The sequence below is a fragment of the Ornithorhynchus anatinus genome, chromosome 13 (assembly GCF_004115215.2).
Source record: "Ornithorhynchus anatinus isolate Pmale09 chromosome 13, mOrnAna1.pri.v4, whole genome shotgun sequence".
Classification (NCBI taxonomy): domain Eukaryota; kingdom Metazoa; phylum Chordata; class Mammalia; order Monotremata; family Ornithorhynchidae; genus Ornithorhynchus; species Ornithorhynchus anatinus.
Window position 1 is genome coordinate 30,692,305 of NC_041740.1, and position 27,050 is coordinate 30,719,354.

The window sequence follows — 27,050 nt, forward strand, 5'->3', positions numbered from 1 at the left end:
GGTTATTTCTTAGGCCAGAGAAACAAAGACCATAGAGATGATACTTTCAACTTTGGGGAGAGATGCTATAATCAAAGGGTCACTTCTGACATGTTAAGATTTATCAACATCTTAAACAATTTGAATTGGGGTAACTTGTTCTCCTAGAAGCAGGGGCATTAAGGACCAAGAACCAAAGGCAATTAAGTTGAAACTTCAGAGATTTAGCAGATTTTTATGTATTTCAATTCCAATATGTAAAAAGGTCAGTGTTTCCCACTGAATGTGGAACATTAAAAATGAGCATGAAAGCCTGGTTTCCAATTGAGACAAAATGACCAATATATCTGCAATCTATCAATAGTATTTATTAAGCACCTACTATGTGAATGAGAAAGCATGCAGTGAAAACTAAAATTTATCTTTTTTTCCTGGGATTTATTTCAGAGAAGACAAAAGGGTTTTTTGACTTTTTTAAAATGGTATTTGTTAAGTGCTTACAATGTGTTGCTTACTATATGTCAAACACTGTTCTAAGCACTGGGGTAGTACAAGTTAATTAAGTTGGACACAGTCCCTGTCCCACATGGGACTCAGAGCCTAAGTAGGAGGGAGAACAGGTATTGAATCCCCATTTTGCAGTTAAGGAAACTGAAGCACAGAAAAGCTAACTGACTTGTCCAAGGTCACACAGCAAGCAACTGGCAAAGCAGTTGTTAGAGCTGAGATGAGAACCTAGGACTTCTGACTCTCGGGCCCATGCTCTTTTCACTAGGTCATGCTGCTTCTCAAATTCAAATTAATCTGAGCAAAATAAAGTTCAAATTATTCTTTAGAGCTACTTTCGGCTTTATGCAGTTTCACCTGTAATGGGATAATATTCCAAATCCCTTTTTTCTTACTATGAATATGTTGAACTATTTCTTCCTTACTCTGGACTACCTCTGTAGTAATAAAAGAAGAGAAATACCAAGTCTAAGAAAATGTACGTTCATCGCTCATACCTTCAGTGGTCTAGATTCAGATCATTTAACTTTAAATGTTCTGTTTTCAGTTATGTATTATACAATTATCCACACATGACTAGGTCAGCAAAAATGCTTTAGCCAGGCTGCCTGCGGAAAGAGGATTTGACCAGATGACCTCTCAAGATCACATCTAAATGATGCACTTTTTTGATTCTAAGTCAATTTGCAAAGGAAATTTCCAACCTGGGAATTAATTTCTGCTTTGCTAATATCTAGATCACCGTATATTGTGTGTATGTATAGTAATACGAGTACTACACAATTACAAACAAGACATATAATTCTTTCTTAACCTGTGAAATAATCAATTCTGTCATAGAAGGTAACACTGATTTTAAATCGAGTTCAGAAAAATTCAAAATAAAATACAACTCGTCATTCCTTCCTGAGCAACAATAATCTAGAATTGCACCCAATTTTCATATATATTAAAGGTTTAAAACCACTCATAATTACTGTTCTGATATTTTAACCTAAAGAAATTTAATTAAAATGAACTTAAGTAAATCTGCTTCATATTACATAAATTAATGAATATATGGATGCCTCAATCCACTTGGGATGTCTCACCTTACATACTCTTCCAACTCGAGACAAAACTGTCTTATCAGAGGTCGTGCCATCTTGAGATGATTCTCGGAAGAAGAAATATATTTTATCATCATCTGGGTTATAGGTGTCTGGTATAGGAAACGTTCCTATGAATTTTGCTCCTGAAAATAAAAATTATGTATTGATATTCTGAAAAATGCAATCCCTTGAAAACAAAATTCTAGAGGAGGTGTGTGCTTTTTAAATCATTTTTTGAGCACTTACTGTTTGCAGAGCATTGCACTAGGTGCTTGGGAGAGTACAATATAACAAAGTTGGTAGACATGCTCCCTGATCACAGTGAGTTTACAGTCTGGAGAACGAGCTTAAGAAACATAATAGGAAGTATAACAACATAAAAAGATGGAGAACAATTAAACAATAAAGAGGGGCAATCCCAACCTAAAAAGAGTAACATGATAGAAGTCTATGAATTCATAAAGAAATTCAGTGTGGTAAAAATGGAATAGTTGCTCTACAAATCCCATAAGATGAGGATGAACGCAAACTAACTGAATATTGTAGTTTCCACTCAATGAAAGAAAATGCTTCTTCATTCTGAGAGGATGGTGATGGTATGCAACTCCATTAAGTTATGCACACACAAAACATCAGTATGTTCTAGTGGGGCTCTGGATGAATTCACGGATCAGAGGTCCATAATGTGTTATCAAAGAGAAAGGTAGAGAAGTGGAACTGGGGGAAGTTGGTATGGAAAATGTTAGGTCTCTACACATTAGGATGGTTGTCAATGAGGAAAATGTACGGTTTATTCAAGGATCCAGCAGCTCTTGTTGGAAACAGAATATTGTGCTAGAAGAACCACTGATCTCACTCAGTAATAAAATTGCTAATGGTCTAAATCATTAAATTGTAGAATTGGAAGAGATACCTATAAGTGGCTCAGTTCCTCTCATCAGGACATTTAAAGGTTAAAACTTCTGGAACAAAGTGTTGTCTATTTTTTTTGACAATTATATGAAATATTTTTTCCCCACACTTGCTCCAAATAGATTTATTTCCATTATTTGGTATTTGTGCCAAACTGGGTTTTGGGTTTTTTTGGTTTTCTTTTTGTTGTATTTTTGCTAGTTGCTGTTGCATTTACTATTGTCAGCCAGACAGACTTTTCTTTATAGGCAAATCAGCCAATCAATCAGTGGTATTTATTGAGGACTTCCAGTGAACAGTACATTGTACTAAATGCTTGGAAGAGTACAATACAAAAAAAGGTTGGTAAACACAAACCCTGCCCAGAAAGAGTTTCATAGTCTGCCCTCCCCTCTCCCTGGCCCTCTCCGCCAATTACCGAAAACACTACTGGTTTCTGTTTCTCTGTTCAATTCAATTGCTTTATGTGACCCTTCTGTTCGCCTAGGATGCCAGACTGTCTTGAGCAAGCCCTGGTGGGAACAAGGCAGTTTTGTGGCTACAAAATACATACAATAAGAAGTTGTTTTTATTCTCCAGTGAGTTATGCAAGCAAATATTTATTGAGTGCCCACATGGTGCTCAGCTCTGTACTAGCCCTTTGGAGTACATGTTCAAGGCCAAATGAAGTTCCTGTTTACAAAGGGTTTTGACTGTAGCTAAACTGTTGCAAAATTTTCACTGTGTGGTGAATTAAAAAACGGCCTGCATTATAAGACTAATAACAAACACATGCAGTCTACATCCCAGTATTTCATTTGTTGGGAAACATTTCTATTCTGCATCTTTAACTGTGGTAACATTATGTCACGCACCATTGATCTTACCATTGGCCTTTCATTTTAAGGATTCTTCTCAAGGATCATTTAATGCAAAGTCTGGGCTGGTGGGTATGTGTGTTGGGGGGTGGGGGTGGGGGGTGGGGTGTGTGTGTGTGGGTGTGTGTGTGTGTGTGCCTCCTAGGTCATTATTAGTTCTTTAAGTCATCTGGATAACAATTGTACAGATCAATTAAGTCACTCTAAATCTCCATAATTTGTTAGGGATTTCATCCAGTTGGAACCAGTGAGTTTAAAAATACATGTCATTATTGTAATAGATCAGTATTGTTTACATGAAAACTGTTAAAGCATGAAATATTACTTCTGATTTCACAAGATGGCCCATCAGTATCAGGGTGATTACTGAAAAGACAGTGACATAAGAAAATACCTCAAACAAATGAACAATTCAGGGTTTTTTCCCCCTCTGGACATTGTCTACACAATATATATATATATATTTTACATTCAGCGGTTCAATGGTGCAAAGATTAACTTTTTTCTTCTGTTTGTTTGTCTTATAAAGGATCCTCCACTAGTATTTCTATAGTGACTCTTTCTACTAGATGGAAAATTGGCAAACAGAATTAGTCTGTAGATGTTCCCAGGAGATGATTCACATGGAAATTCCCTCCATATGCTAAAAATGAGGAAAAATGACATAAAGTTCTGAAGAAGTCCAAAGAGGAAAACAGAAACATGTGCACCTGTGGGCCAACTGCCTATTTTAATTTTCTAAATGTTTATGTATTTAAAACTTTTGTTTTTATTTAACACCCAAAACTGAAATGCTACTAATTTGCGACTGAGGTGAGCATGACAGAGGAAATCAATCTTTCTCAAGGGCTTACTAAGTGCGGAGCACTGCACTAAATGCTATTGGGAGGATGATACAACAGAGTTGGCACATATAGTCCCTGCCCACAAGAAGTCTACAGTCTAGATGGAAGATGGAAATTGATTGATTTAAGGGGAATAACTCCACATGAGAACTCATCTTACTCAGGAGACAAGAATGTCTTATGAAGATCCCTGAGGTCATGACCATGAGAAATAAGAGAAAACTAGATTAAAAAACAATCACTGGTTGGAAGGAATATATCCAATGGAGAGATCTTTAATGAAGTGGATTAGTTTCCCAAGAGAGATATCAGAAAGCATATTTCTTGAATCACTTGAAACAGGATTAGACAGAATAGTAGAGGATATCTAGCAGAGATTAAGTATGTCCATGCAGGTAAGTAGGCTAGTAGGCTTACTTCTCCATTACTGTAACTTGTAGGATACAGACATCAGTGCAGCAACTGATAATCAACAACGTTACGTTTGTAATGTGATAGAAATTCTTTTATTGAAACAATTTACACTTCCTCAGCAATTATTAGTATGCACTTTAAAATGCTTTCAAAGGAAATTATGTAAGTGGTTGGGTTTATTTCATCCTATCAATGGCTTTTAAACATGTCCCAGAAAGTTAAATGTTTAAATCTAATTTTAATGAAATTTTCTGCTTCAGAGACCAGGCAAATATGAAATAGCTGCTCAAATAACTGTACCGGCAAAGTTTCAGCAAATTTAGAAGTAAGGATAAATATTTCAGATTATAAATTGAAAACACAAGCATTGACAGGGAAACCATGAAAGAAAAGCATTGGTTCACTTAATAAGGCAATAAAATCATATTTCTTCCTTGATTAGTAAGTCATCCCTCCCTTTATACTGTGTCTGTATTATTTTTCACGGACAGTAATTAACTCTGAGTGATGAATTTTGATAGTTTACCATGAAAAAATAATTCATAAAAAAACTGCATTACTATTCATTTAATACCACTGTTCATAGGCATAATAGGGTGGAGGCCCAGATTTACAAATTGATATACAGTTGGTACATTATGTACCAACATAAGTCCAGCACAAGTTGTTGGGAGTTGCTCAGTCGGCTGATGGAAACAAACCTAGGGATGGCTTCATTTTTAGTACTGGTTAAAAAGCCAAGCATTACAACATGACTGTTTTCAATCATTACTGCAACAAGCCTGCCCAAGCAGATCCATTTTGAAACCTGCTGCTGATTACACTTTCTGTACCAGGTCCTAATGGGATCTCTCTGTCAAGTGATTCAATAATCTTACAATTCAATAGCTAGTCAATGTTGAGTTTCATGGCTGAATGTGAGCTGTCAAAGAGATTTCCTTTCTGAAAATAATGAAATAAAAACATAAAACAATACATCTGAAACTGTGTACTATGTTCTAGATGCTTTGTATAAAAAAAGTCAGCAGACCTCATTATGGAGGTCTTTTCTTTTTCCCAAGGCTTTTTCCCTTGGGGAAAAAAACACATTATTTTTGTTCTTGCAAAAGTAAAATGTCAGTCATGCCTGTGAGTGATTTATAATTAATTATATAAATTACTTTACTATGTAACACAAGTAAAACATTACTGGAGGTTTAAAATGGCCTAGTATGTGGTTACTGATTTTAACTACAAGTTGTTAGTCAAGTAGATGTTTATTTAAAATTCTAATTTGTTAGAAAGTTTATAATGCCCTGGGATCTGTGGCCCCTTCCACTGCCAAAGAAACCCTAAGTGGTGGACAAAATGCTTAGTAAAGAAGCTTTACTCGGGGTTTCTGTGAATTGATCCGGACTTTTTACCCCCATGAGAGTTCAGAAATGGAGTTCAGTTACCTCTTTTACCGGGGGAGGTGTAAAACACGGAGTAGCCACCCAGTAGTTGATAACAGTCAACAGCCAGAGAGCAAACATTAGTTTAGGGAAAACAATGAAAAAGGAGGGGGATTTTTTTTTTTTTTTAAAAAAAGAGCTGCTCTGCTCTAGTGACCTCAAAACAGCTGTTCAGACCCCATTTCCCTGCCAAGCTGAGGTGTCCAGGACCAAAATCTTTGAAGATGATTATCTTTTCCCTGCCCCAACCACTTCTACCTCACAGCCAAGCTTGAACCTCAGAAGGAGGCAGTTCCATGACCTTTTATTATTATTTTTTTAACAAAAAGGACACTAGGATGAACTCTCTAAATTTTTGCTTTAAGATCAGTTTGAGAGGCTATTACAAGTAGTTCTTCGTTCTTTAATTCTGCTTACACATCTCTCTCACCATCATCCTCTACTCCCACACTGTCCAAGTACCATAGTTAGTGGGGGAAAAGTACAATATTTCTACAGAGCGCACACTGTAATAATTCATTTTGCAAAATCATGTCATTTGTGCAATGGAACACAAGTTAATGTTAAAGAACAAATATTGGAAAACCATCATGAAAATTTAAACCCACAAAAAAAGTGTGTTAAACAGTTAAAGTGTTTATAATTGCCCCCGACTATTGTTACAGTTTATTATTAATATTAATTATGACACTTCTAAGTGCTGAATGAAGCGTTAATAAAATCTGTGATGCCACTGAGGGTAAAATCTCCCAACGTTACTAAATGCATAAAAAATGGGGAGGGGATATTGACTGATTATTGGCTTTTAAATGTTATCTAAGCTCTCATTTTACAGGTTAATGTCAATGTTTTTTCCACCAGGAACGTACAGTCCTTAATGAGCCTAGTTTTAAAAGTTTTTGTCTTAAATCACTTGCTGTTTCCCAAATGGCCTTAAATTAGTACTCCTAAGGCATATGTGGGTGAATAATAGTAACAAACAATGAGTTTCACATTACTACTGAGAAACAAAGGAAAAATATTCAAGAATGAGAAAGTCTAACCGTTCAGCCAGTAGTGTTCTGAAATATCAGTTCTGATGTAATGATGGTCATGAGAAGGCCCAAGAGATCGGGTGAATGCTGTGTCTTTCCCCAGGAAATCAGAAGCTGTTCCAGCATAAAGGTATTCGTCTGTGAGAAGAAATAATGAGATTGCTAGACATGAATTGCTCCAATTTAATTAGAAGACTAGGATTCACAGCACATAAATTGGTAAAGCTCCCCTTCCTAAAGCCTAAAGGTTTCAAAGTTGATAAGTCCATTTATTTAAGATAATGTAACAAACAGCTTCAGCAGGCTAGGGATTTATCGGTGTCCTTTCACCAGTCCCCATTTGCTGCCTTATGTTCTTAGATTGTGAGCCCCTTAAAGGTTGGGGACAATATCTAATTTCCACCAATGTATTCAATACCAGTGCTTAGTACAGGGCTCTGCACCCAGTAAACAGATGAGGAATATCATTATACTACTACTTCAAAAACAGGAGAATCCCACAATGTCTGTACTTTTTAATAGATTATTTAAACATGTCCTATTGACATAACTCCTGTTAGAATAATCATTTCTTTCAAAACAGAAATGAAGAAGAAATCTTTCAGACACTGGGACTCCTCTTTGTAGTAACAAAGGAAAACGCTAAAGAGTAAATGCCATAATGAGGAATGGATTGTGTAATTAGTATTTGCTTAACTGACAGACTCTCAATAACCACAGCCCATCTTTGCCTAACCTCTGTTGACCGAGAGCTTTCACCACTTAAGTCATTCTTTCAAAATTATAAGTCACTGCATTCCACAATTCCAATCATTTCTCTTACAGCTTTGATAAACAGGGGTTTTACAGAGGAGGACACTACTGTGACCCCAACCCCATGCCCCACTTAGAGGGGTTTGGCTAAAGGAAGGTATTTCCTCTTTTGGTCAGCTCACAGTTTCTGCCTGAAGTCAATCACATATGATGAGCAACTTCCTCTCACATGAAAAAGGCCTAGTCCATTGGGGTTCTCTACTGCCTGTTGATAGGCACCTTGGGAAACACAAGGGGAGAAGTGGCAGTGTCAAGAGGCACTTCTACAGTCTGAAAGTAGATCTATATTTTGGGGGGACTAAACCTTCCTGAATTTGGGGTGAGCAATAGATTGATAACCAGAATGTTTAGGATATCTGAAGTTGAGAAAGGTTGAGGAGAAGGCAGTGGCACCTAGTAGAAAGAAAACAGGCCTGAGAGTTAGGAGATTTTGTCTCTAAACCCAGCTCCACGACTTGACTGCTGGCTGACCTTGAGTAAGTTACTTGTCTGTGCCTTAGTTTCCTCATCTGTAAAATGGGGATTAAATGATGATTCTCTAGTCCCTTCACACTGAGAGACCCATGTGGGACAGGAACTGTATGTGATGTGAATGTACTGTATCTACCCCTGCCAAACCATCAGTACAATTTATTGAGGGCTTACTGAATGAAGCACTATACTAAACACTTGGGAAAGCACAGTACAATAGAGTTGGTAGACATGATCTCTGTCCCCTAGGACCACACAATCTATCTATGACCACAGTGCTCGGCACGAAGTAAGCATTTAACAAATGCTTTCCCCCGTGTCTCCCCCAGCACTTAGAACAGTGCTCTGCACATAGTAAGCGCTTAACAAATACCAACATTAATTAATTAACAAATAACACTATTACCTATGCTAAAAAAAAGTATTCTTCCAAATATAAAATGCCATTGTCATTCTATCAGTGAATGAAAGGATGGCATGATGGTCCAATGGTTTCAACCTATGCAATAATAATAATAATGATAATGGCATTTGTTAAGTGCTTACTATGTGCGAAGCACTGTTCTAAGCGCTGGGGGGATACAAGGTGATCAGGTTGTCCCATGTGGGGCTCACAGTCTTAATCCCCATTTTTCAGATGAGGTAACTGAGGCACAAAGAAGTTAAGGACTTGCCCAAAGTCACACAGCTGACAAGTGGCTGGGTCGGGATTAGAACCCTTGTTCTCTGACTCCCAAGCCTGGGCTCTTTCCACTGAGCCACACTGCTTCTCAATACTCTGACTCTTACGGTCAGAGCCCTTCTATATCTAGATAGATCTTAGGCTAAACTAACTTGGGTATTCAGGACTTTAATTTTCAGCTGTTTAAACTCTGTAAAACATCTATTTCCATAGCAACCAATAAAAAGTATTGGGTGTGGCGAGTAGGGAAGGCTCATTTAAATCAACTGAATGTAGCCATGGTTAAAAAAAAATCACAGATTTAAAAAAAAAATTCCTAGGATTTACAGACTAAATTAATGCATTTCTCTGTTCCTATAAAAGAAGGACATCACTCAAAAGCCCAGAGTCACAGTAAGAGAAACAGACTGGTTGAATTAGGATATTTCTTCAGAAGAGGATTTTTGCCAAATGCCAAATTATAAAGCACTGAAAATTCTTAATAGGGGATCTCCACCAGTCTTGTCTATTGTGCTTAATAAAGAACGTAAGGGCCCCATCAAGAACACAAAACACCATCTATCTTACTGTCTAAGCATAATGACTGCAGATTTGTTACATTCTTTTTTGTTAAACACACTCAGACAGTTACTTCAAAGCACCATTTCCACATCTCTTTGTCTAGAAATGCAAATGGCATGGTACCTCACTCCAACATATGACAGACAAGTTAAATGAAAGGTATCTTTCACTGTGACGAAAGAAGACCTTAGAAGAGTTAAAACCTATTGGTCACGGAAACATTCCTTAGTATATAATATTAGACCACACAATATGCACTGTCAATCACTTTGCTTTAATTTAAACATTCAACAAATCAGTGGTATTTATTGAGTGCCTACTGTGTGTAGGGTACTGTAAACCAGTTATACAAGTCACTGAATAATACTTGTGGCATTGATTAAATGCTTATTATGAGCACTTAATAAGCTCTGGAATAGATAGGGGTTATTAGATACAACATAGTCCTGATCCTACATGGGTTCACTGGATAGCTTATCTCTATTTTACTGATAAGGAAACTGAAGCCTAGATAGGTTAAGTGATTTGTCCAAAGTCCCAGAATACGCCAAACTACTTCGCCTTTTTTCTGTGCTTTGCTAGCAGGCATGTTAAGTGGTCAGATGATTCTAACTTTTTTTAGTTTAAAATCAAAATCCCCAATGTCACTTGAAATTAAAATAGGTAAGGTTTTTGGGTAAAATACTGGATTATCTCTGTTTTCATACCTCCTGGTAATTACTATAACATGCAATGTATGAAATATGAATATGCCAAATAATATTACTGTCTTGATTCCGTAATGTAAACTCAAGAGTATTCATATAATTAAGGTTTTTACCTGTCATTACTGAAGCAAAAGGCTGGTGAGGATCAAAGGGACATTTCAGTCTGCCAGACTCCAAATTATGTGTGTCGAGTTTGAACGTAACATCCTGCATGGAAAAAGAGCAAACTTAATATTACACTACCAGAGAATGAATTCAGACCCACTCAGCCTCTAGAGAGCTGGGATTAAATTATAACTCTGGCTCCCTAACTTGCAAAAAATCACCTTTGGAAAATTTGAGTTTGAGTTACTCTACTTGCTGGCAGTCAACAAACATTTAAATGAATACCTTCAGACTCTTGGGTACAGAATCTCTTGGGGTTCATTTTTAAAAAATACATACTGACCATGAATAGCCATAGACCATGTTCTTTTTGAGGTTACAGTCTAATGGACCAAGCGTCCATGCAGACAGACCACACTAAATATGATTCAAGATGTCACATGTTCTAAGCACTAGACAAAACAATGTGTGGAGATCATTTGGATAGATCCCTTTGGTTAGTTTCTAATCAAATCAATAAATCAAAGGTATTTATTGAGTACTTACTATATGCAGAGCACTATACTAAGCACTTGGGAGAGTACAATACAACAGAATTACCAGATACCAGTGTTAAGGGTCTACTGGAGGAAACAGACATTGATATGAGTAAGTAATTTATATAATTTAAAAATATAGATAAGTGCTGTGGGGTTGGGGCAAATATCAAATATACCTACAAATAAATATATCACTGCTTCAGGGCTTCAGAATCTCTACGGCCTCAGACATGAGCAATATCCTACTGTGTCCATTTATGGCATATCCAAATCAGAATTCTGTCTCCGACCAGGACAACCTTCAGAAATACAATCTGTCCTCTAACTCCCTCCAAAGTGATCAGAGAAGATCGGTCCCCCTATCTATTTATTTGTTTCAATCGAGGAATAAGTAAAGGTGAACCTAGTAAAGGTGAGGTCTGAGAACTGATCGAGTGACTAGCCCATCAATCAATCAACGTTATTTATTGAATGCTTACTTTGTGCAGAACACTGAGCCCCAAGGAACAAGGATCGTGCCTAATTTCCATGTTTGTTTTTTTCCAGCACTTAACAGTACTCTGCTTACAGTAAGTGCTAAATATGATTGCTGCTATACCCAAGCCATAATATGCTGCATACTCTGCTTATTTGTACACTTTCCTCCTCTGATTAGTTGTATCTTTGCTGTTTGTTTCTATCCCACTAACTGCACATGATTTATGTAGCGTGGCTTAGTAGCAAGAGCATGGGCTTGGGAATCAGAGGACTCCACCACTTGCCTTCTGTGTGACCTTGGACAAGTCACTTAACTTCTCTGAGCCTCAGTTACTTAATCTATAAAATGGGGATTAGGACTTTGAGCCCTACATGGGACAACCTGATTACCTTGTATCTATCCCAGTGCTTAGAACAGAGCTTGGCACATAGTAAGCACTTAAAAAATACCATTATTATTATTATTTGTCTCCTCCATTAGATTGTAGGCTCTTTGAGGTCAGGAACTGTGACTTTCTGAGTATAGTGCAGGGCACATAGGTGTCAATGCTGTAGTATTGCTTCATATGGATATGTATGTTAATTGTATACACGTATTTACATATACATGTTGTATTAAGAACCATGATTACAAGAATGTATCATGTTTGTGTTGCTGGTGGAGGTACCACATTCTTACATTCAACATCTGACAGAGAGGCTAAATGAAAAATGTCCAGAGCCAAAGACCATCATGATCTCGAGGAAGACTGAACCTCAACTGAACCCGAAAAGAAGCCAGACCATAGCATGAATGCATTTCTCATTATGTGTTTTTAGTCCATATAGTGTTTCCATTTCAGTAGCACTACCTCTTTTTAAAGTTTGGCAAGAGGCCGAGGAAAGATTACCATCTTAAATCTCTTTGATTTAAAACAATGACTTTATGTGTTCTTCTCTACTGCCTAATGTAGTTTACTACCAATAAACAATAGTAGCATTGTGTTACACTTTATGAGCACTGATTATTGATCAAAAGAGTAATGTGCCATTTTATAAATGTTCTGGGTTACCATTCCATTCAAGTAGTTAACCTAAGCAAGCAGGGCTGAGAGAGGGTATTTGAGTCCGCTGATTGGCTGAAACCCTGGGGGCCAATTACCCCTTGTTCTATTGTAAGTCTTCCATTCACAAAGTTAGTAACCACTGCTCTCCTTGGGCCCCTTGACAGTTCCAAGGCCAAGTAATTAGCCCTGTCTAAACCTTCCTTTCAGCAGCTCTTCCTTTAGGAGCTGAAAAAGAATATTATCTTTCTCAGCTGGTTGTCAGCAATTGGCCTTTGTCCCAGCACCTCAAATCACACCTTAGGTGTGTGGATATCTGTTATAATTACCCACTGTTCCCTGAGTTCCTGCTCCTATACACATCTCATTAAAGCCAGGCAGGAGCACATCTCACCAGTGTTGGAAAGTGACAGATACAAGATGCCACTCATTCTAAGCACTAAAGAACAAAACAATGTGAGAGGATCATATGGATAGATCCCTTTGGTTGGTTTCTGATCAATCAATCAATGGTATGTATTGAACACTTACTATATGCAGAGCACTGTACTAAGCACTTGGAAGAGTACAACAGACTTAGGAGACACGGTTCCCTGCCCTTAATGAGTTTACCAGTCTATGGGGAGAGACAGACATATGAATGAGTAATTTGTAATATATAATTTTAAAATGTATACATAAGTGCTGTGGGGTTGGGACAAATATCAAATATCCAAAGGTCTCAGATTCAAGTGCAGATATGAGCCAATGGCAAATGTGGGTTCAGTGAAGTGGGTCACGATCTCTAGTAATGTTGCAGTTCTGGCTTTCAGACTAACATGGTCAGGAAATGAAGAAGAAACATGGCACCTTGAAATCAAGGCTTTCGTTTTAGCCTAAATATCTATAAGGTATGCATTTTGTGGTCCTCACAATAATTTGGTAGCTCTCATGAAGACAGAGCAAGAGTAGCAATCCATACATTAAGAAGAAGAAAGTGTGAGTACTATGCACTTTGGATAGAGAGCTGTAAGGTAAGTGGACAACGATGTTCCAACAAGCAGCATCTACAGAATGCGATATGATGTTGGAAAAAATGATTGTTTATGTGAGATACAACTGAAGGATAATTTGCTGTATAACAGATGTTTTCTTTAACCTGACATTCATTGGAAGCTACTCCTTTTATAAAATGCTGTTCGTCATCATAGTGAATTTGTTAAACTTTTACTATATGCTAAGCACTGCATGCTAAGCTAAGCATTGGGGTAGATACATGGTATTCAGGTCAGACACAGTCCCTTTCCCACGTGGGACTAACAGTCTCCCAGGTTTATAGAGCTCACATTCACCCAAGAGGCTCATACGCCTGTCATATAATGCCCAGAAACTAAGAAGAATGAGTGTGAGCAAGACATTAGGCTCTGCACATCCTAGGTTACATTACCTCTTTGTGAATTCCAAGATCAATGTATCCGCAAATAGGATGAAATGCTCCAGTACCACAGGCATAAATATGTGTCCGATTGTAGGGCTGAAGAACCCGGATGAAATTTGCACATTCTGTCTGTTGGGTATAAGAAAAGAAAGACTTTAGAACAAAATCAGTTTATTTCAAAAAATGTTGCTTTTAGTACTCCAAGACATTTTCCCAAGTGAGGAGTTGGTGAGAAGGAAAATATTCAAAGAATTCATTATAGTAATTCCCAAATGTTTTCTTCATTCCTTCACCTGAAGTTACGTTTTTGTTTTTTGGTTTTCTTTTACAATTCTAGGATTATACTACCTTACTTTCACCCACAACTAAGATGTCTTTGACTTCTCATTCCTCAGAAAATATCTCAATGTTTCCTCTTTTCTCAACTACCTTGACTGAGTTTGCCTTTCAGTTTACAGCACTCTTTCTTATGCTCTGGCTTCCGTAACATCCCTATTCCCCATAGAATTCACTTCATAAAATTCATCAGCACAGATCATAATGAAAGTTAAGAAATCTGCCCTCGATGGTAGACAACTTTAGAGGTAAGACTTTTACCTCCAAAGTTAATGAGATGGTATGCATGAAGCAGAGAAGAATCTAGTACCACATTTCAGGGTTTAGATAGTTTATGGGTCATGGGTCAAAAGATACGGTCACCAATCACCACAAGTGGCAGTACTATTTTTTTTCAGTGTTTCACTATTTGTTTCTTTACTTCCCCTTGTCAAATTGCCAGAAAGCAGTGGAGCTCCTTTTCTAGTTTTCCCATCTCCTCCCGGGGATCCCAGGATTGTTGACTTTCTGCAAGCCTGTGTGTGAGCCCAAAGTCTCTGAGGAGTAGGTAAGGTTCCTAGTAAGATTTTTTTTCCAGAACCTGGACCAAGCGTGTCCTGAGCAGTTATCTGCTAATGGCAGAGATAGGGCAGCTCTTTAAAACTCTCTTCCCCTCACTTTCTTTATGTTGACTGGTGAATGCTATTGGATACCTATTGTGTGTTTTTCACCTTCCCCTTTAAAACAATTGAATTTTATTTCTTCAGGGGCAAATACATAGCCTTCCTGATTTTACCTCTCTCCCCAGCTTTAAGCACTGAGCCGAAGGGGATGATGTCAGGGACTCTCCCTCCTTTTGTATTCCTTGTCCTCCATCCTGGGTTCGACACTGCAAACTGAGGGTGACTGAGTGGAGGGGGCTACAAGGTAATTTCCAGGATTTCCCTTTTGATCCTGGCCACTAGGTTCTGTAACACTGCAAGCCCTGAGCCAGAGGCAACCTGGATTCAGAAGGATTGCTATAAATTAGTTTTGGAAGCCAATGGGAAATTGTTAAGGAAATTAAGTCATGTGGTTACGAATTCGCAGTTGCAAAAGGCAGCCTTTAATAATAATTCCCCTTTAATCAGGAAGGGAGAATTACGAGGGTGAGTACTTGTAATGAGGAAAAGGATAACTGAGATCAGGTGAGAATGTAATGCTTTGTTGTGCTTCATGTTTCTCTTCAATAATAATAGACCACAAGCTCACTTCTAACAAGACCCCTGCTCACCATATTATTTTTTAAAGGTTTCATCATTCAAGTCTGAATGACCATGAACTCTATCTCTCCAATCAACAGTTTTCATCAGAAGACCTAACTGTGCAGGCTGGGTTGCATTAGGAAATCAGGGATCATGTTACTATATTATATTAGAGAAGCATTATGGTGTAGTGGATAGGGCATGAGCCTAGGAGTCAGAAGGTCATGGGTTCTAATCCCAGATCCACTACTTGTCTGCTGTGTGACTTTAGGCACTTCAATTCTCTATGCCTCAGTTACCTTACCTTAAAATGGGGATTGAGACTATGAGCCCCAGGTGGGACAGGGACTATATTCAACCTGAACTGCTTAAATCCAGCGCTTAGTACAGTGCGTGGCACACAGTAAGCACTTAAATACTATTATTATTACACCTACACTCTCCAAATCTGCTGAACCAGGTGGGAAAGCAACAACAGAAGACAGTAGCATTTCCAATTCTCTAGATATTAAAGCTATTAATTCTCTAACTATATGTGGTAGAGGCCTATATTTTTTTTAAAGACAGTAGATATAACTTTCCACTCTGCCCGACTCAGTTCACTGAGTTAAAGTTCAGGATTATGTCCACATAATATACATCAACTCCAAGGGGCACTAGCCCACAGGTGATGAGCTGATATAACTGTGCTCCTTAGTGTACATTCTCAAACTCTTAGTCTTCTGCAGATATTAAGTGCTCAGTAAGTGCCACTGATTGACTGATATTGGAACCTTCAGTTCCTGGGCATTTGCACCCATGTTCTCTCTTCTTCCTGCCAAAATCTTCCCTATTCTTTATGCACACCCTCTATTCTTGGCACTTACTTTAGGATTCCTGCATCCAGCTGGAAAGTAGCATCTTAAAATAAGTGCCAGAGAAGCCAGGACTGCACCCAAAGGAGACAAAAAAGGATGGGGCAAAAAGAATGCACTGTCCCATCTAGGGAGGAAAGTCTGTGTGCTCCTCCACTGTCAACCCCACTCAACCAGTTCTGCCCTGAAAATCCAAAGCTATCACCCATGATTTGGAATGAGTTTCTCACAGTTTACCTTTAATATGGGTAGCTATATGACCTTTAGTTAGTCAGTGACGATGTAAGAAAAAAGAACACATTCTAGCTAAGAGTTAATTTTTTACTCTGAGTTTGTTCTTGTTTGATAATAACTTTGATACTGCCTCAGGGAGTAAAGGCTTTACTCTAATTAATTACACCATAGAGTGTTTTTGCAAGGGAATAGAATGAGCACTAAACTGACAGCCTGAGAGCTCACCTCACCTAGTACTGAATCTTATATGGTTTGAAATATTAATCCTATTTTCTAAAGAAGTGGGCTGAATTTTACCATCCAACTTTCAGCAAAGCAAATAATTCAGTACATTGGATTTACAAAATATCCTTCTTAATCCATGAAACCAATTTTTGCAAACATTTATTTTCCCAATCCAAGTATGGGAAGAATCATTATTCCCATTAAGTGATAATATTTTAGGGTAATAACTGAAGTTAAATGCAGTGCCCATGGTCTAACTTCCTTTTGGATGTATCTGTCCAGTGGCTTTCAAAGGCAATGGCACATTCCAAAAAAAACATGTCTGACACTTAGCATAGCTTTTTAATGAATAGAGATGATCCCCAAGACCAATTATTTAGTTTATATATTGCAAATCAATGCTGGGGGAGGTATGAGGATACTCAAGATTATCTCAACAGCCAAGATATAATAACTTCTTTCTCTAGGCTCAAAGTAGGAGCATGAACATTTTTCTAATCGATGATGTCTCAGTCTGGACTCCTGAGTACATCTTAAAGAAGTGCTATTTCCTTTTTCTCTAACTCATAAAATCAAGAGGCAACCAAGTTACTCCATGATTGGGAAAGAGGACAGACTTAAATGTTGTCTCATGCTTTTGAAAGGGAAAAGTTTGCTTTTTTCATAGTCTGATCATGAGCATGTCTGTGAGTTTGTCCCATCTTCCTTAGCTAACCACACAGAAGACTGAGTTATCCCTAATTGGCTGGGAGATAAACAGATTTCCTCTCCAACTCTCTTCTTGCTTCCTTCCATCTGGACCACAAATACTGCTATAAAGGGAAAAAAAATCCTTCAAAAAATAGCTCATTGGAGAGAACTTTTAAAATTTTTAAAAAAGGTCATCTCCTGATGGTGAAATAAGGGCATTTGACAAGAACATTATTATTTGAAATAACTGAGTTAGTAATGACACTGTAGTTCTAAACTAGGAGAAGAAAATTTCCTCACCCAGTTTTCATGCTAGAAATGGTTTGAAGTGAGAAAAATAATACACTTTATTATTATCATTATTAATGAACAATTTACATTATTATTAATCATATTTACTGTGTGCTTACTGTGTGAAAAGTCTTTGAATAAAGACTTATTTTCAGTTGTTGTAATTTCAGACACAGTTATTTCAGTTAGGATAGCTCTAACATTTAAGTAGCAATACATTATTAATATAGTATCTATTTCCAAGTTAATGCATTAACATCCTTAATATCCACTTCCTTTTGAAATGTATGAAACCACTTCTTATTTGTAGATGTCACTTGAAAGAAAATTAAGAAAAATAAGAAGAGTGGATTTCCCTTTAAAAGTGCAACCACTTGTATACAGGCCTCCTTAGGGTAGGCTGATCAAGACAATTATCTCAGGACCTAAGCTTAATGCAGCGCTATCCTCACAGCAAGTAGAACCAAAATAGCCCTGGAAAACTGGACCTCGGAGGCTTGTACAGGGAGAAGAGACTGCACAAAAGCTCAGTTTAAGAGTGGACCTACTATATTGGCTTGGAATGCTTGTCTTTTAGCCGACCAGTCTTCCACCCCACCAGTTCTTGATGGCTCTACACTAGGGAACAGTTTCAAATCCTCCAGGATTGGTTCTGGTGATTCATATTACTGGTATGTGATTAAAACAGCAGTTCTTTGTGGACCCATCACTGTTTAGGACCTGGGTATTTATCCAGTCACTTGGATGCTTCACTGATACTACACAGAGCTGAAGGAAAGCATGGATTTTGGCAATTCATCATAAAGTCCAATCTGAACATGCTGAATTCCCTGGATAATGTTATAATCCTATCCTTCCCTCTGGTTGCAAATTAGCACTTTACCTCTCATCATTCAAACTTCAAAAGGGACTGGCCCTAACTGTTTTCTCTTAGTGAATGAAGCTGCCCAAGATTTGTGTTTCTACAGTGGCAAAGTGCATTCTTGGCAAAAATCTGGAGAAGGTTATACTTTTCAGTGGATTATGTAAAACATACTGGCTCAGCCTCCAAAGATTTTGCTAATAGTATACTTTACCAGGTTTGAAAGTGCCTATCGAATTTTAATCTCTTCAGAGAAAGGTGCCGTGTAAACACAGCCTTATAAATAAGCCTGAAATCCCAACAATCAAGTCTAATATATTTAGACTCAAATCCCTCATTGTACTATTTTATTTCACATCAATTCCAGTTTCAGTGAAGAAAAATCATACTTACTTGGGCATCCTTCCCAGCCAATTTACATAATTCCACCCTCTCCTTTGCTGCAGGCCAGTAAATCTGTAAAATATTTGAAGCAGTATTAGCACCAGAAATTCGGAAATACTATACAAACCTGATGTTTCACTGGTTTATTCAACATTCAAAATTGGACAACATCTATGAACCTAAAATTCCTAGGAGCAAATTGTGGTCTATCACATGTCTCTTATTTGTTCACTATTTAGTTCACCTTAAAGGCTTCAGGAAATTCACAATGTTGCTGGTGCCACCCGCTAAATAATGTGGTTTTAAATATGGCCAAGTGGTTAGGGAGAAAAAAATAACACATTATGTGTTTTGTCCATTTTAAACAGAATGATTGTTTGTTGACATCAATGCATACATTTAAAGAAATCCTCTGAACCAAATATTTACTTGCTCAGAAAATGAATACAGTCTGGTTTAAATTAAAGATACTGATAGGAACTGGGAAATGATGTTCTAAATGTAGAAAAGGAGTAATAGAAACACGCAGAATCAGTCATCATGCATGTATCCACATGCAAGCACAACTACCTCTCTTGTCCTGATACCTTATGGAAGTTTGACATTACTCAAGAACTTTGACGAGGAGCTTCTCACAATGAGATGCTTTCATATGCTCAAACTTCTTCCATGGATTATACAAATTCCCCCCTTTTCAATGAGAGCAAGCAGAGACAGGCACACCAATTTTCAAGTCAACTGTTTGATTCGCAGATGGAGAAAAAAATGATGGTTGAAAGACAATCTTTAGGAAATTCACCTAAGAAATTTTGATGACTGAAACCACAAAGAATTTATTAGGTATAGCTCTTTATATGGCAGATCTTTAGAGTAAAATTTTGTTTGTAAAATCCCTAAGCCATAAAAAAATTCTAACATAAACTTCAACACAAAATAGTTCAATATAATTCTTTCTGAAAAGTTTTATGGGTTTCAACTGACAAACTGTAGGAGTACAAAGAGGATCAGTAGGAATAGCAAACAATAAATCAATGGAATTTACTGAGTAACAAACAGTGCTGGTAACGGTATGAATTAAGCATTCACTGAGTACAATGCATTTTTCTTATACTTTGGCTCTAATTCTGGCTCCACTACTTACCTGCTGTGTGACCTTGCTCAAGAGACTTTACAGTTTCCTTATCTATAAAATGGGCATACAATACCTGTCCTCTCCCCCTTTATTCTGCAAGCTCCCATAGGACAGGGACTAAGTTTAATCAGATTGCATTATATCTATCCTGGCACTTAGTACAGGGTATAGCACATACTAAGTTCTTAACAAATCCCATTACGATTTTTTTTTTAATTTGGGAACCAAATTTTGGAGGAAAATTTCAACTCATCATTAGCAGAGTAAAGAGATCTCAGATTCAGAAGAATACATCTCCAGAAGGCTCATACTTAGATGGAAAATGGTCCAAAGTCAATGATAAATCTGCTGATGTGCTGATACTCAATTTACATGGTAATGGGATTTCAAAATTGACTGAGTAGTAGTAATAGTAATAGCAAAGAAGCAATGTGGCCTAGTGAAAAGAGCAATGGCCTGGGAGTCAGATGACCTGGGTTCTAATCCTGATTCTGCCACTTACCTGCTGTGTGACCTTGGGTAAGCCACTGCACTTCTCTATACCTCAGTTTCCTCATCTGTAAAATGGGGATTCAATACTTGTTCTCCCTCTTACTCTGTGAGCCCCATGTGGGACCTTATGATCTTATATCTACTCCAGTGCTTAGTACAGTGACTGGCACATAGTAGATGCTTAACAAATGCCATTATTATTAGTAGCAGCAGAACTTACTGAGCACCCAGTTGATGTAGTGCACATTAAGAGCCTAATTAGAGAATAAAGAAGTGACATTTTCATGCTACAAGGAGCTCACACTCTAAGCAGGGAGACAACCCTATAAATTTACAACTCTAGTTGTAAATCTTCACAACTAGAGTGGCCAAATTAAATGAGTACATATTGAAAGAATAAGGCATCAAAATAGATGCAAAAGCTATCAAGCAACTTCCTACCTTTCCTCCCTTTTCTCTTTCCACTGCCCACCCAGCACGCTCTGCTCCTCTGCCACCCACCTCCTCACCGTCCCCCGTTCTCGCCTATCCCGCCGTCGACCCCTGGGCCATGCCCTCCTGCGGTCCTGGAATGCCCTCCCTCCTCACCTCCGCCAAACTAATTCTCTTCCCCTCTTCAAAACCCTACTTACAGCTCACCTCCTCCAAGAGGCCTTCCCAGACTGAGCTCCCTTTCTCCCTCTACTCCCTCTACCGCCTCCCTTCACCTCTCCGCAGCTAAACCCTCTTTTCCCCCCATTTCCCTCTGCTCCTCCCCCTCTCCCTTCCCATCCCCTCAGCACTGTACTCATCTGCTCAACTGTATATATTTTCATTACCTTATTTATTTTGTTAATGAAATGTACATCACCTTGATTCTATTTATTTGCCATTGTTTTAATGAGATGTTCATCCCCTTGATTCTATTTATTGCTATTGTTCTTGTCTGTCCATCTCCCCCGATTAGACTGTAAGCCTGTCACAGGGCAGGGACTGTCTCTATCTGTTACCGATTTGTACATTCCAAGTGCTTAGTACAGTGCTCTGCACATAGAGCTCAATAAATACTATTGAATGAATGAATGAAATCCAATCTCAAAGTTTTAAGAAATCTGTAGAGAAATCCCTGAGGAAATTATAAACCACAAAACATGCCCCTAACTGAGGTTTGATCTGTAATTTGAAATCACTTGGATGTAACATGGTCTCTACTTTCCCTTTAATTTAGTTCTGATCACCTTTCACGAAAAAAGAAAGGAAGCTTGCAACTCTTCCAAGGCTGAGTTTTAACAGTTCACTGCTTCTTTATCCTAAATGTAGATGGCATAAATCAAATTCTGTTATTCTAGTTATAACAGCTAAAACAGTGTTTATAGTTCCTTAATTACTGAGAATCTATCATCTTCCAATATTTACCATTGTGATGCTTACAAAACAATAGGATGGAAGATCCAATCTTACCTCAAAAACCTCATCATTTGGGACAAGATTTGAGACTGTTTAACCAATGGGTCCTAATTAAAAAAAAAACTTAAAATTCCCTTTCCCTCTAATCATTACCCAATATTTCAAAATCATTATTTTGTGGCCTACTAAATAGAGCACAGACCTGGGAGTTAAAGGACCTGGGTTCTAATCCTAGTTCTGTTTGCCTGCTGGTGACCTTGCAAGTCACAACTTCTCAGCTTCCTATTTCTGTAAAATGGGGATGCATAACTTGCTTTTCTTCCTACTTAAACTGTGAGCCCCATGTGGGACAGGGATAATTCTACAAAGCGGATAATTTTGTATCTACTCCAGTGCTTAATACAGTGCTGGGATATAGTAAGCCCTTAAAAAAATACCATAATTATTATTACTATTGTTATTGTGATGACTTGTCATCAAGTAGATTTCCCGCATGATATTTACTTAAATGGATGGCATCTGTCTTAACTAATCTCTAAAGGATAGAATATTTTCCCTATGATATGGGAACAATCTTTCAGATGACAACAATTGAAATTTGTTCTGTTGGCCAAAATATAGTTAACCCCAGTCATCAGACTTGGGACACTAAGCATTTTTTATTAAAATATGAAAAAAATTGCTTTTATTAAGCTAAGAGCACTTGGCATTCCAGGCATCTAAGATAAGGATTTACTGTCACTGGCTTTAGTTGACAGGATACTGTCAAGAAGCTTAGAATCAAAATTTGACGTACCTCAAAACTGTAATAATATATACGTTATCTGATTTCCTCCCAGGTTTTAAAAAACTATTCAGGGGAAGAAACACTTTCATTAACACCACAAAATTAAAAGAACATCACCACCAAATTCTAACTTGGGGCAATCTGAATATCAGTAAAAAACAAGTACAAAAAAAGTGACACTGAAAATCCTATTTGACTTCTGATTTGTTACCCAAGGGTGAATGAAAAGCAATTAAAATCTATTCATTTTATCCTGAGGACAAAAATACAAACCAAAAATCTTCTATTCCCACATGAGGTTTGCAAGAAGCTTTCAAATAACTTATTTCGACTGTGTCACCTCCTTAGGTTTCTCTCTCCAGTGATAAAAAAACAGAACTGGTTCCCAGCACCTAGCTAAAGGGTTCCTTCTTGAATGCAAAAAGAAAAAGAAATCCTCAAAATTGACTTAGGGAGCTCAAAGCTGCCTCAGATCACTTGTTTTCACAGTTTTCCTCATAGAAGGGAGTGGAAGAAAAGGAAAAGAAGGCTTCATTAGGGAAGGCCTCTTGAAGGAGATATGCCTTCAATAAGGCTTTCAATTGTGGGAGAGTAACTCTCTGTCAGATATGAAGAGGGAGGGCATTCCAGGCCAGAGGCAGGAAGTGGGCCAGAGGGCAGCAGGATGAGATGGAGGTACAGCGGGAAGGTTGGCAATAGAGGAGTGAAGTGTGCAGGCTGGGTTGTAGTCAAAGAGTAGTGAGGCGAGGTAGGAGAGGGCAAAGGGATTAAGTGCTTCAAAGCCAATGTTAAGGAGTTAGGACAGGGAACAGTCTCTTCAAGGCAGGGAACATTTAATTGGCTCCTGTTATAGCCCCAAATGCCTGGTACAGTTGATGTTCAATAAATTTTACTTTTTGACTGACTGAATTTTATTATTTACAGCAATAATAATGATAATTTCATTATTTGTTGAGCCCTATGCACCAAGCTCTGTACTGAGATCTGGGGCAAATTCAAGTTAAGTTGGACAGAGTTCCTGCCCCACAAAGGGTTCATAGTCTAAGCAGGAGAGAGAACAGATAATGAAGACCCATCTTACAGATAAGGAAATTAAGGCACAGACTTGAACAAGGTCACAGAGCAGACAAGTGGCAGAGTTGTGATTAGAATTCAGGTCCTCTATCAGTCCTGTGTTCTTTCTACTAGACCACACTGTATTTGATTTTCATATAAAGTACCCGAAGTTCGTAGCATTGAACTAAGACCAAGTCCAACCATCTCAGAGTTCTTCATCTTAAATATGAAAACACAGACTACAAATGCTTTTATCAGCAGCAGAGTCCTACCTGTGTTCTTGAGCCTTAAGGCTCACTGCTGGGGCCCTCAAGAAGGGGAAAGAAAGGAAGAGACAAGGATTATCTCCATTTAACTAATGGAAAACTAAAGAAGAGAGAAATAAAATTACTCAAGTCTCAATCAGTGACAGCCAGACATAAATCACTCAACAGAGCATGACACAGACATATAATACAAAAATACAATGCAAAGACAGACCAACAGACTGAAATAAGTGAACCATGTGGTATTTCATTGGGTGACCAGTAGAGGGTCATGGAATGCAGTGCAGTATGTCACAGAATATGTGTTTTCACTACACATTTTGGATCTACCACAGTGGTGAAATTAGAGGAAGTTCTTTGGACAAGATGCATCTGTTCTGATACAGTGTTATTAAGAGTTAATGTAACTGGTTGGAGATGAAGGATGTAGTGGCTCCCAGGAATTAGATATTTTTTGTCCTAAATTCCACCCAGGTGACAGATGAGTGTCTTTTACATAGCTGCTATTTCTAGAAGGCCTGCAGCTGTGACTGTTTACATCACAGATGAGCACAGAGAGCTTTTTCTGTTCCTTCCATGTATTCTAACATCCCTAATGATTCCAACCATTGTAATAATAATAATAATGGTATTTGTTAAGCGCTTACTATGTGCCAGACATTGTACTAGGCGCTGGGGTGGAGATAAGCAAATCAAGTTGGACACAGGCCCTGTCCCACATTATGTACTATATTAAGCACTTGGGAGAGTACGATAAAGTTAGTATACAATAGGTAATCATCCTGGACATGAATCCAATGGGTCTTGGATATAGGCCTGTTTGGAAATAGTGGAATCAACATTGTCCACTCCTTTACTAATCCCATAATATGTTGGGTTATTTTTTTTTTTTTACCAGTCAGCATTTCTTGCATACCAGCTTTGCATGCCACTTTAGGGAGTGTTAAAATATTAGAGATTCATATCTCTGTAGAAATAAACTCTTCCTGCCAGCTTAGAATTCTATATCTGTTTAGCTTAAGGTAGCGAAAGGGTCCTAATATGATTCTTATGCTGGTATTTCACCACACCTCCCACTGAATATTCCAGAGCTCATCAGATCAGTATCTCAGCTGACTGGAAGCTGGCACAGAGTGCTCCAGACATATCTCGGAGTCAAAGTGTAGGCAATGAGACCCTAACAGAGAATTACCAAAGGAGTGTTAAGGAATTAAGATTCCAATCTAGGATGAAGAAATGAGGAAGGCACAAGAAATCTCCTACATATTTGAGGACCAGTACTGATAGAACCAGCTTTAGATAGGAGTAGCAGGCAGTACCTCAGGGTCACCTGCCCCTCTCCACAAGGAACAGGGAGCCCCCAAGGCAACCTCCTCACCTAAATGGCAAGAGAGCTGGACATCTTTGGCAAGAGGTTATTTCGTGACTTCAGGCTCAGGGAAATATTTAAAAAGCAAATGTAGCCACCAATGCAGCAGTGAATCAATAATCGACAAGTAGCATCATTATTATTATTTACAGAATCTGTTCTAAGCAGTTGGAGTACAAGAGAATTAGTAATAATAATAGCTGGAGTATTTGTTAAGCCGTTACTACGGGCATTATTCTAAGCGCTGAGGTAGTTACAAGATAATCATGTTGGACACAGTCCTTGATCTCTATAAGTCTCCTAGTATTAATACCCATTTTACTGATAATTGAGGCATAAGATAATTGAGGTATAAAGAAGTTAAGTGACTTGCCCAAGTTCACACAGCAGACAAGTAGCAGAAGAGGAATCAGAACCCAGGTCCTCTGACTCCCAAGCCACTCAGCTTGCCACATCCACACTTTCAAGCAGCTTTCAGCCTAGCTGAGGAGACAGACACTAAAATTGCAGGTACAGCCGAAGCAAAAGAGTTTACAGATACGTACGTGAGTAATTTGAGGAGGAGAGGTAAGGAATGATTATCTTAAAGCTTAGGACATGAGAACTCAAATGCACAGAACTGAATGGGGTGGGATTGGGTAAGGGGATGACAGATTAGTCATGGAAGACTTCCTGGAGGAGAAATGATTTAATCCAGCTCCTTCAACAGGCCCTTCCCCAACCCCACCCTGGGACAGTGTTGGAGAAGCAGCATGACATAGCAGACAGATTACGGGCCTCAAGAGCTGGAAGATCACGGGTTCTAATCCCAACTCTGTGACTGTGTAACCTTGAACAAGTCATTTCACTTGTCTGTGCCTCAATTACCTCATCTGTAAAATGGATACTGAGACTGTGTACCCCACAAGAGACAGGCACTGTGTCCAACCAAATTTGCTTGTATCCACCCCAGAGCTTAGTACAGTGACTGGATGTAGCTAAAGGCTTAAATACCATTATTATTATTATTATTATTATTATTAAAGTCTCTGAGTCCTGGCAGATGACAGAAGGAAACGATTGGAGGGACTAAGATCTGGGAATCCTACTCTTAAATATTCCTGGCCACAGAATGCGACTCAGCTGTGGCAAGTGAAAAGATTGGGTCAGTCCACAGTACTGTACCTGGAGCCCAGATGTGCTCGTATGAAGCACTGAATAAAGGAGATACGGTGTAGTGCAATGAAAGAAATGGAAGACTGGGCCTGAACAAGTTACAAAGACCCAAAAACAGGCAAAGGCAGAGCGGAATACTGACGTGGAGGAAAAAAAAAAATACAAAAAGGGAAGGCTAAAGATAGCAGGAGATAAGGTCAACAGAGATCAGGACCAGAGAGAGGAACCCATAGGGATAAAATGATAAAGGTAACAAGAAAGAGACAGACGCAAGAGTTGAAGAGCAGAGATCTTCAGAGGAAAAGTAGTGAGGGGTGAAGAGAAGCATGGAAGGGTGGGAATCCCTGGAAATGAAGAAAGAAAAAGACACAGGAAAGGAAAGTGAGGAAGAAAACTTCACCTGAGCAAAAGATTACACATA

At 38.3% G+C, this 27,050-nt stretch overlaps 1 protein-coding gene across 6 annotated transcripts in view; it reads right to left on the reverse strand.

Moving 5' to 3' along the window:
- The window catches only part of SEMA3D (semaphorin 3D), a 171,232-nt gene that overhangs the window by 52,296 nt on the left and 91,886 nt on the right, over positions 1-27,050 (reverse strand). For all 6 annotated transcript variants that reach the window (XM_007670948.3, XM_029077347.2, XM_029077344.2 and 3 more), the window contains 5 exons: positions 18,996-19,058; positions 13,897-14,016; positions 10,420-10,513; positions 7,082-7,210; positions 1,578-1,720 (listed from right to left, as the gene is read on the reverse strand). In XM_007670948.3, coding sequence (XP_007669138.1) covers positions 1,578-1,720; positions 7,082-7,210; positions 10,420-10,513; positions 13,897-14,016; positions 18,996-19,058 — 549 coding nt within the window. The remainder of the gene's footprint in view (positions 1-1,577; positions 1,721-7,081; positions 7,211-10,419; positions 10,514-13,896; positions 14,017-18,995; positions 19,059-27,050) is intronic.